The sequence below is a fragment of the Dryobates pubescens genome, chromosome Z, assembly GCF_014839835.1.
Source record: "Dryobates pubescens isolate bDryPub1 chromosome Z, bDryPub1.pri, whole genome shotgun sequence".
Taxonomy (NCBI): Eukaryota; Metazoa; Chordata; class Aves; order Piciformes; family Picidae; genus Dryobates; species Dryobates pubescens.
In genome coordinates, this window is record NC_071657.1 from 12,472,602 (window position 1) to 12,484,260 (window position 11,659).

The 11,659-nt window shown below is 38.1% G+C and overlaps 1 protein-coding gene across 2 annotated transcripts in view; it reads left to right on the top strand.

The window, feature by feature from the left end:
- The window catches only part of AP3S1 (adaptor related protein complex 3 subunit sigma 1), a 28,765-nt gene extending 23,072 nt beyond the window's left edge, over nt 1–5,693 (top strand). The window contains exon 6 of one of the 2 annotated variants that reach the window (XM_054178285.1): nt 5,427–5,693. In XM_054178285.1, the coding sequence (XP_054034260.1) occupies nt 5,427–5,555 (129 nt within the window). In that variant the 3' untranslated portion in view covers nt 5,556–5,693. The remainder of the gene's footprint in view (nt 1–5,426) is intronic. The other variant, XM_054178286.1, reaches the window with a different exon arrangement.
- The last annotated feature ends 5,966 nt before the right edge of the window (nt 5,694–11,659 follow it).

Sequence of the window (11,659 nt, forward strand, 5' to 3'; positions counted from 1 at the left end):
AGTGCAGTCACTGAACATGAATATTAGCAAGGGTCTGAAAAGGGAGGAGAGAAATGTGTGTTTGAAGTTCAGTTTATGGTCATTGTCCGCCATCATTTGCTCTATGAAACATTTAGTTCAGCTCTACAGTTTTGGTGTTGGTCGACGTTAATTGCAGTACTCCAAAATTCATTTCCACTCATGTTAAGTATCTGTGTATTCAAACTGCAGGTGTTTTAAATAGCTGGAATCTTAAGCAGATGAAGTTTGTTTCATCTGTTAATAGCTTAGATTTTTCTTTGTTACATGATGTTCCTAGGATAAAGTAATGCAATACCGTTAAGATTTAACAAATATAAATCTGTAATTTGACTTGGTAGCACTAAGTTGTAAAGCATGAGCTGAAAATACTTTTGGGCAGTATGAAACACTTTATCTAAATTTGGAATATGTGATAGTACATGAAAAACATCAAGCAAATGACCTTCCTCTGCCTAATATGTCAACACTTGTAGCATATAATCTGTATTTCATTGTATCAGTAGGGAGCTTAATTTCAGGTTTGTTTATTTATTTGTGCAAAGCTACTTTTCCTCTCTCTTCTGTTCATACATACTCTGTTTTTATTTTTGGGTCTGGCAATGAAAAACAAACAAACAAAATTAATCATTCCCATCCATTATTCTCTTTGTGATTCAAGTGCTTAAAATTTCTAAGAGTATGTCTTAAGTCTTATCTGTTTGGCCTCATTTTGATATACTTGCAGACTTCATTTTGGTTTTTCTCTAATTATGTTCATTTATTTAACTTCATAAGCAGGGGACATGATCATTCCTTTATATTATGTATCACATCCTTTCATGATTTCATAACCCTGCTGCTTTGAAGTCATACTTACTCTGGAAAGAAGCATTGGCATGAAACACCAGCAGCAGAGAGGTCCTTGTACCGCTATAATACCTGGAAGAGGGTGGCTTATTTGGCAAAGCATTAGCCTTCATTATTTTGTTTTCCAGTAGGCTGTATATTTTTATATATCTATTTTAGTGATAGTTAGCTCTTTGTAGAGTTGTTTGGGATGACAGTTTGATCTTTTCCCCCCCCCTCCCCTATTTATGTATGCATATTAACTTCATTTGTTATGTGCAATATTTTTCCCAAATCATCTGAATGTCTTTTTAAAGAGTAAACAATGTTGCTGGGATTGCTTTCATATAAAGTTACCAGTGGGGCATTATGAGAAAAGGTGATGATAAGAATGAGGAAAACTGATCCCTGTAGCGATTAATAATGACCTGAGTAAACTGCCAAGAGTTCATATTTCTCACTTAGTAGACTAGGGTCAGGAGAACAAAACTTTTGTTATTAACTATTTCTATTTCAAATTTTAAAACAGCATTGTTGATTTGCATATGTGGCATTGCTCTGTCATTCTCAAAGTATGTGACAGGTTTACAAGTAATTGTTGCAGTAACCAAACCTAAAATTTTAATATACAGCATTACAACATTAAAGTACAACCTTCAATAACAAATGGAATTGAGAATACAAAGCAGCTGTGGCAAAAATATGGTGTATTGACGTTTTTGTACTACTAGCTGTATGCAATTCTTGCTGCATTTCTGAAATTTCATTAATATGTCATGAAGTTTCATTTTTCACTTGCTTAAATCATTTGCTCGCTATGACAAGACAACTCACCACTCACTGCATGTTTAAAGCTTGCTACATGTTTCGGTTTTCAAGTGAAACAGTTCTTTTCTCTGCACCTCACCAACCTATGTGCTGTATTATTTGACAAAAAGGCAGTTGAAACTTTTCCAGTTTAATGTAACAGTGATGCCTCTCTTAATCAGGTACCTTCATAAAATAACTGAAAGTGTACTTGGCTGGAAGTATTTCTCCTAGTACCTTTGTTTTTGTAAATGCAGTTTACCTTCTGTAGAAGAAACTAATAATGAAATGGAAGGACTGTGTCTTAGTTCTCTGTCTCTAATGCTAAAAAGGAATGCCAAGGCATTCAGATACAAGATAGCATTTGAAATGCTGTATTAGTTTTACAGTTGGGAGTTTTAACTACTTTTCAGTCATTTTATCTGTTAGATGTTTTTTGTGAACTGTTTGGCCTCTCTTTGAAATGCTGTCTTGTGCTTAATAGAGTTGACATTAATAGTGATAAATAGCATTCTGCTATGCATAGTATGTATACACTGAATTACAAACCCACTTAAAACACAGAATGCCAGGAGAAGAGCATATAATAATTTGAAAATTGCTACTCCATCATATGATAGTGAAAGACAGTCTCACTGGCAAAACCAACAAAGACTCTTTGAAACCAATAGCACTTTTGTCAGGTATCTTCGCTGATCTTGATCCAGAATGGTCCTCATGGAATGTGACTGTTGGAAGTGGTGCCTGTGTAAGGGGGTGGAAGGGCAATGGTCATGTTACTTGTGGTGTTTTAAATAATTCTCAATTGTGTCTCCATTGTATCCTATGCCATTGGGGCGGGAGGCAGGGACTGTAAGTCTGTGTAAAGAGGATAGCTGCAGGTAGGTAAAAAAAAAATGACTGGTTATACTAAAATTTTTATTTGTCCATTAAGAATAATTAACTTTCATTAAGTTAGGGTAAGGGAATCTCCATCCTAGTCACCTAGAAGGCATCTCTTTTGAATTGACAGTCATGCCTGTTTGTGTGGACCGTGTCCATCACTTAGAATATTTTTCTGGTGTCCCATTGTTTCAGTTGCAAACTGTATAATTCATTGCTTTTGTTACTACTTTATGAGTATTTTCATCTTCTCAATGGAAAACAGTTTACATTACCCCACCTGTAGTTTTGCTTAAAGAATGTTTTTTCCAGTCACTAAGTACAGAATTTAAAGGATAGAACCAAATAAGAAGAAAATGCATTTGTTGTATTATCTGATAAAAATGCATTGGTGGTTACCTCTTGATTTCAAATTAATATTTCCAAGTTTTCAAAAATAAAAGGACAGCAGCTTCATATTACCTGCACCATTTGAGCAGCTTCATGTTATCTGCACCATTTTTTTAATAAATAGCAAGAAACTGCAGTGTCTCTAATACTGTTTCTTTAAGATACTGCTGATCCAGGGATGCAGATTTTGGATACTTGCGTTTGTTAATGCTATTAACGTTAGGTCCAGGTTTTCTGCTTCATAAATGTCTTGCAGTTGAAGCAGCCTCTGAATAGAAAAGGAGACTCTGAACGTACTTTTTTGCACTTTTAAAATTTTATTTAGTCTGTACTTCTGAGAGCTAACAATTTAGGTTGTTTGCCAAGGTGAAAGCAAATGATTGGTTTTGCAATAGAGATTTACTGTTTCCCTTCTCTTCTACCTCCACATGCCTTCATGTAAGAGTGCATGGAAGATGTTACAACAGATGACTCATGACTTTCTGGTCTCTGTTCATGGTACTAGGAATCCTTCTGTGACTAAAATCTAGGGATTTATGATGCTTTAGCCTTTCCACATGATATGAAAGGGTTAGTTCAAATCAGAAACTTGAATTGGTTTTGCTTTGAATACAGACTATGTTTTTGCAGAAAGAAGAACAGTAGATAGGTTTTAAAGTGGAAAGTGTATGTTAATTTGACCTTACATTTATTTCTTATAAGAAAGGAGTAAAAGAGAGAAGGTATTGCTCTTGGACAGCCTTCAGAAATCAGAGTTGTCATCAGAGGAGTATATGGGGCACCTCTCTCCTTTTGTGCAGTAGTGTAGGTGGACACCATGAAAGTCAGGTGTACTCCTCAGTAATTACACCCCGTAATTGCAGTGAATTCCAGTGAACATTGGAATCTGAAAAGGTTATACTTTAAGCAGTACTAACCTACCAACAGTGCTCAATAATCAAGTTATGACACGCAGTTCTCCAGGTGTTACTCTTTTGGCTGCATGGCTTGCTCAGAATTTTTATCTGCAAGTGCACTGGTCTCTTCAGTCTTTAACACTCTTACTATGAAAGACCTACCTCTACAGGTCTTTTGTTCAACTCGTTCTTAGCAAGCTGCTTCATTTCTTGTGGATTGCTCCTTTTCACTTGATCTACAAGTAAACAACCTAAAACTGTAGTGCTTCTGCAAAACTACTTTGTGGTTTTAATTATTTTTTTAGTATTTTTAATCCTACTTTTAAAACTCAAAAGGTTTGGGGGTTGTTTTTCTTATTCAAAGAATTTGGAACACAATGTCTATCTTCTTTTTTTTTTTTCCCCCCCGGGTTGGGTGTTGTTTGGTTTGGGGGGGGGGGAGTTGGTGGGGTTTTTTGGGTGTTGCTTGGGGTGTTTTTATTTGTTTGGTTTTTTTTTTCTCCCCAGCAAGAAGAAAAATTACTTTTGTGCTAAGCCTGCAGTAAAACCACACAGCTAATTAGATCCATACAGAGAATCTGAACTTTTAGGAGAAACATTTCCATACTTGAAAGGAGTACACAGAATCAAATACAGTAACAGTTAGAGGCCTTTTATAAATAATCCTTACCCTAGCAAGGTTTTGAAGAGGTATTCTTCAGAAGCAATAGGGAAGGGTCATGTTCTGTATGTCTTCAGACCTCTGAGCTGTTAGTAGTCTTTGTTGGCATTTCAGTAATACATGTGAAGTTGTTAGTTACTTTAGATAAGAGGCAGAACTGAATGGAGATCTCATGCATTTACATCTATATTGTAAAACTTGCATATTTACACAGATTCTGGCTTTAAATGGAGGAGAGGACTTTAGTACAAAGCAGGTACTTCAGTGTTTAATTTGGGACAACCAAGTTATTCTGTAGTGTCCCAGTGTGCCTGATGACTGCATATATTTTAGCATATAATTAGATGCTATGGGACAACAGATTGTTCCAGTTGGTCTGTAGAATGATCTCTCTGCATGCTTTTTATCACCTACAAATGCAAGGTGTTTATCCTTTCATTTTAGGCTAAACCACCTTGAAATCCTTTTTCTTCATTTTTAAAAGTCATTTTTCATTTAGATGAGTAATATAATTCAACTGACATTCAGTAGCTTGTTACTTTTGAGGTTGCATACTCTGAACTTGTAAGCAGTCATCTGTGAGCAGTGTGAATAGAATAGGTAAGAGGCAGAGACAGCACATTGGATTTCCAATACCCTCACGACTGTTCTATAACCTATCCATTACCCACACTTGGATGAGCCTCTTATGCCTCCCCACATACTTTTCCATCAAGTTGGCATTACATGTTTTACCATATGAAAAAAGAACGTGTGAACTGTTTTCTTTCTGGTATACTGTTTCCAAATAACCCATTTCATTCCAAACACTATTACCATCTGGTCTTTCTAATTGTGTAACCATGAAAATACTTGAAAAGTTAGTTGTCTGTGTATATTGCTAGCCGACGACCTTCTCGTGACCAACTTTGCCTAACTTGCACTTTCCCTCACTTTATATGCAGGCTGGTTTAGCTGGAGCTCCAGCCCGGGCTGTTTCAGCTGTAAAGAATATGAACCTGCCAGAGATCCCAAGAAATATTAATATTGGTGACATCAGTATAAAAGTGCCAAACCTACCCTCTTTTAAATAACATGGCCACTCCAGGTAAAACCAAGGAAGAAGTGTAATAGAGATTTACCGCTTACTTGTTTACTAAATAAGCACCGTGTCTAACTTTTGCTGTTTGGATAAAACTCAAGGTACTGTTTAGACATACTTTAAAAAAAAAAAAAAATCAGTGTGTGGAATTGAACGTTGCTTTTGTCTTGTTTGTGAAATTAAAGGAAATGGGTAGTTGCCGTGTGATTTCTAAATGACATTCCTATGCCCTCATAAGGCTTATCACTGTGTCTCGGCTGCTGCAGTATTTTGGGAAAGTATTGAAGATGTTCTTTACTTTGTATAACCTATAACACTGAGGGTTGGGTGTTTTTTTTTTGTATATTCACTAAGGTCTATAATTAGTGCATTCCTTAACTCTTCTGCTGTTTGTCATGATTATTTAAGAAGACTTTAGTGCAGATGTTGCATGAAAACATTAAACTCTTGTTTTGTTTAAATAAAATCATAACAAGCTGGACTTCAAAATACCTGTTTGTCCGAAATCTACTCTTTGCAATAAATCATGTTGTTTCCTACTCATGGAGCCAATTGGCTATATCTACATACTGTTGTAGCAAGCATTGATGTTGTAGTTTAATCTCTGAAGGAATTACACGGGGGGTGCTGTGTTGAACATACTGGCTCTTCACATTTCTCACAAAAGCTGTTCATTATTTCTCAGAAGGAAAAACTGCCTTTACTGAAGTTCAATGACTTCTGTTTACATATAGATGTTGAGAAGATACTTACACAATCTGATAGACTTTCTCTGATGGTCAGACTTTGTTTTGGAGAAGAAAAATATTTACAATTACTGTGTGTTCTGAGAAGTACAGAATGGGCTGAGAATGGGCAGCTCAGAAGTGTAAGTGTGAGTGTACCAAGTAATGTGTTAAAGAGAGGCACTCTGGAAATGAGGGTACTTGAATAGGGTCTCTGTGCCTGGGGATATTTGTGATTCTCTACTTTGAGAATTAGATTTATAATATACTTAATATTACCAAGACCTCAGAAAATCTAAGTGCTATCACCTCTGTGTAAGTTACTCAGCTCTTAAACTCTTTTGTGATTTAAAAAAAAAATAAAAGGGGATAGTGAGTGGTTTTTATAATCATGCTTTTAAGCTCAGTGTGATGTACAAGTCTGTTTAAATGAATAATAAAAATATTGGGATATTTAAGAATTCCTGTAAAGTTTGTTTGGTTTTATTTGGTTGAGGTTTTTCTGGTTTGTTGGTTGGTTTTGGTTGTGTGTTTGTTTTTTTTCCCCCCTCAAAAAGTATGCAGTTAATACTATATATGAAAATACATATCAAGGACAATCAACAGTACATCTTGTATTAGATCGAGGACAACACTTCTCAGGACTAGTCTGAAAGATCCTCTGTTACTTCAGAAAGTTGCATTTGATGAAAACCAAGCATCAAGCATTCTTTTCCTTTGAATAGAATGTTAAGACATATCCCACAGTATAAGCTTGGAATCACATCACATTCTCTGATCAGACAATCACAGACTGTTAGGGGCTAGAAGGGACCTTGTAAGATCTTCCAGTCCAACCCCCGCTGCCAGAGCAGGATCACTTATACCAGATCACAGAGGAATGCATCCAGGCAGGTTTTGAATATCTCCAGAGAGGGAGACTCCACAACCCCACTAGGCAGCTTGTTCTAGTGTTCCATCACCCTCACAGTGAAAATTGTTTTCCTCATGTTTCTGTGGAACTTCCTATGCCTCAGCTTCCACCCATTGCCCCTTGTCCTGTTACTTGGCATCACCAAGAAGAGCCTGGCTCCATCCTCTTGGCACTCACCCTTTACATAATCTAAACATTAATGAGGTCATACCTTAGTCTGATCTGTAGTAACTAACACTGATACCTTCTGAGAGCACTTGAGAGGGGAAAAGATTTATTTCTTAAGTACCAAATCTGATGTAATCAAAGGAATAAGAAGAAAGGAATAGGACATAAGAAGGCCAATGGCATCCTGGCTTGTATCAGGAATGGTGTGGCCAGCAGGAGCAGGGAAGACATTGTGCCCCTGTACTCAGCACTGGTTAGGCCACACCTAGAGTCCTGTGTCCAGTTCTGGGCCCCTCAGTTTAAGAAGGACATTGAGACTCTTGAACATGTCCAGAGAACGGCAACAAGGCTGGTGAGATGTCTCGAGCGTAAGCCCTATGAGGAGAGGCTGAGGGAGCTGGGGTTGCTTAGCCTGGAGAAGAGGAGACTCAGGGGAGGGCTTGCTGCTCTCTACAACTACCTGAATGGAGGTTGTAGCCAGGAGAGGGTTGGTCTCTTCTCCCAGCAACCAGCACCAGAACAAGAGGACTCAGTCTCAAGCTGTCCAGGGGAAGTTTAGGCTGGAGGTGAGGAGAAAGTTCTTCATGGTGAGAGTCATTTGCCATTGGAATGTGCTGCCCGGGGAGGTGGTGGAGTCACCATCCCTGGAGGTGTTCAAGAGGGGATTGGACGTGGCACTTGGTGCCATGGTTTAGTAGTCATGAGGTCTTGGGTGGCAGGTTGGCCTTGATGATCCTTGAGGTCTTTTCCAACCTTATTGATTCTATGATTCTATGAATATTGATGTATTTTGGGGAGTGAGGTGAAGGAATGAAATTTCATGTATATTGTTTGTATTACATTTGGTTATATCTAGTAGTAATTTTTTTAATGCTTTTGTGGAAAGGGAAAAAAAAAAAAAGAAGAAGTTGTCCTCTCCATACCTCTTGAAAAGAACGTTCTTCTGAATTCACATTTGTAAGTTTGAGGCTTCAGGAAATTTCAGGTGGGTTTTATGTAGAAAATTGCCACTTGCTCATTTCTACAGAAGACTTTGAGAGAATGAAATGTACAGTTCTTTTTTTTTTTTTAATCCCTATGAGGCTGAGTATTATTTACTATTGTCCAATTAGACGGCTTAGCTACTACAAATCTGGAACTGTTGGAATTTCACTTGCTTTTGCCAACTTCTGTTTTTCTGCTTAGTGCATAGATCTTGCAACACAAAGTAGAGATGTAAAAAATTTCTGCCTTGTTCCTCCCCTTAGGACTTAGTGTGGCTGCTGAAGGATAATTTGGAAGTTTATGTAGTTAAAGTATTTTTCATTCCTTGCAGAGAAATCTTTTCTGGGTTTATTTGCATTAAACGTTTTTTCCAAATCCCCGGGGAAAAGCTGAGACACATCTTCACTGGAAGCATGGTCCAGATTAATTTCTCTCTTCTTATCTGTCAATAGCCAGGCATTCAGTCATTGTAGAGAACTAGATCAATGCTCTGAACAATTATATGGCCTTTTTTTTAGTTTTGTGCTTTTCATTACTGTTTATACTACCTTTCTCCTACCTGACAACGTGGCTTCTGCCAGGAAGGATTCTTCTCTGCACAGCTGGCCAGCAAACGTTTAAAAAAAATCCTTGCAGCAGGAAGGAATTTCTAACAGGTTTTCACAGTATAATTGCTCTCCTTTCCAAGACAGAATTCTGTCTTGCACACAGTAACTCACAGTAACTGTGGTATTACTGCTCTACTAGTAGTAGTAGTACTACTACTCAATAGTAGTATTTTTTCTTTAATAGAAATAGAGGGTATGACAATGTAGGCTTCCTCAGGGTAGCTAAACCTGTCTCAATGCCACCCCTTTGCCAGAGGCGTGTCTTTAGCTTGCTGGGGACATACTATCTTACCATGTCATTTGGTGCTGCATACCTTAAACTGAAATCCGTCAGAGTGAGATGGGATACTTGATTGATAGAAATGATGACAATTATGTTGTTAACACTTTACCTTCTAGGGCTTGTCTTGTACTGTGGGTAGTCAGAGGTGATCTCTGGAGATTCCTTCCAACCCCTAACATTCTGTGATTCTGTTTTCTGCAGTGCTGATCTGTTTGTATTCATGGCCTTCATGAGAATGATGTGCCTTTTGAATTCTTTATTCTGTTTCACCAGTGTCCTCTTAATGCTGGCTAGGACTTCAAATGGAAGTAAAGTGTGAGCTGTAGCAATTAAGATTGTAAGTGTGAATGTTGTTAATGCTTTTGCAACCACAAAAAGACAAAGCCTTACCATAAACATCTGCATATGTGTGTCTTTACCTGTATGTGTGTGTGCATATGTATCTATAACATACTGTTCTTTTTCATTAGCTGTTGTTACAAAGGAGAGCAGGTCATCTTGAGTCATCCTTTAGCTGCAGAAGCCTGACAACTAATTTGCAGTACTCCACCTTCACAGGGCCTGCCTTTGAAGTGAAGTTCATCAGAGTGCCGGGACGTATAAAAGAATCAATAAAAGATGTTTTTCCTAACTCAGAGTGTTTCTTAGATCTGCCAATTAAACACTGTCAAACAATAGCTGAGACAACCCCTCCTGTACTGATTTTGTACAATGGGTTTTCTTCTCTATTCAGTTCAGTTTCTCTGCTAGTGAAATTCTCTGGGGGAGAAACCCTTTAATGCGCTCATAGCAATTTCACTGTAGTAAGTATTTTCTGTACTACTTTGTGATAGTACTTGATAAATCATGCACAAGAGATAATTGTAAGGACTCTGTGTAACATTAATAATGCAAATTAGTAGTTAAACCTTCAGGATGTCTTAAAATTAATTCTTTTTCCTGCATTCCCCCAAACCTGGTTACTTGTCCCAATACACAAGTGTTGTATTGAGTGGTTATTTGTTTCAGTGTTCTACAAGGTGTTTTCCACCTTTATTTGTATTCTGGGGATGCAGGGTGAAGTGCCTCAGAAACCAAGCCTGGGAGTGGCTGTTCAGATTGCGTGTGTACAGGCAGTGGCTGACTGGCTCATTATGATTTACACATTTCAAACTCAGAGATACTTTCTGTGAAATTTAGAATGGCAAGGGGTTTGAGAGCAACTGCTAGCTCTGGGAAGGAATTATTCTGTCTTTGGGAAGAAAAATTATTTTGGGGGGTACAGACTCCTCAAATATTGAGAGGAAAGATGCTGGAAGTTTTATCCTTTTAGAAGCCAAAGGCTTTCTCTGAAGCCCCCCCCATGGACCCCTAGATGCTAAACAAACGGAGAAAGGGCAAAAAGGGTAGAAGTTACTCCGAGTGAGTGGGCATTCCCTCCATAGACCTGAAGCAGAAACAGAGTAGCTAGTTTTGCCACTGAGCAGAGGCAGTGAGTACTGCTGCGGGGAGCTGGCATGGGGGATGGGGTGGGAGTGGTGGAGGGGGAAGGGAAGAGCGGGGACGTTTTGGTTCTTTGGTACTAGAAGAGAAATTACCTCCTGTTAGAATCAGCTGAGAATGCTGTCTGCTGTAGTGACAGCACAGACACGTCAGGTACCGTGTCAATGCACTTCCATTGCCTCCCTGAATAGCAAAGCACTTGAGTATTTTTATGAGAGGAAGTGCAGCATAACAAGTGTATACAAATTTGTTCTTAAACATGTAGCTGCTCTGATTTATTCTGCCGGACAAGAGTGGTTGGTTGGAAGTAAGTGTCGCTGCAAATAAAGTTCAAGTGAGAAACAAACTAACACTGCCTTCCTGCATGAGCAGATTTGACCTTATCTTTCTTGTAGCACATTTCATTAAATGCTACAGTTAGTTCTGAGTTCTACTTAGGCCTATGCTAAGAGGCAAATGGGAACTTGCTAATGTTCTAAAGGTAGCCTCGTAAAGCTCTTTGATACTGAATTACAGCATATGCAGGGCATAAAACACTGGAGTAACTTGAAATTAAAATGTCAGAAATCGAATCATTGTCTGTTTATAAGTCTAAAACAGCCTAAGTCTTGCACAAAATTTATTTCTCAACTTCTGCATGGAGTATTCATAATTTTACTAGGAGCAAGGAGAGCAGTGAAATACTGCCAAAACTGACTAAAGGTGACCAGTTAATTTCACACACACAAAACCAAAATATTGTGACTTACTTTTGCAATTATCATAGCAACTTGCAACCCTTTTCATTTAAGAAAATGATCTGTCCTTGCAGTTTACTCCAATATGCTCCCTGAGCTCAGGTAGGGTTTTTACCTCCATTCCATGGATGGAAATGCAAAGGTCAGTTTAGCAGCCATATTTCTTGCCTGCAGAAGCTTTGGCCTCGTGCATTAT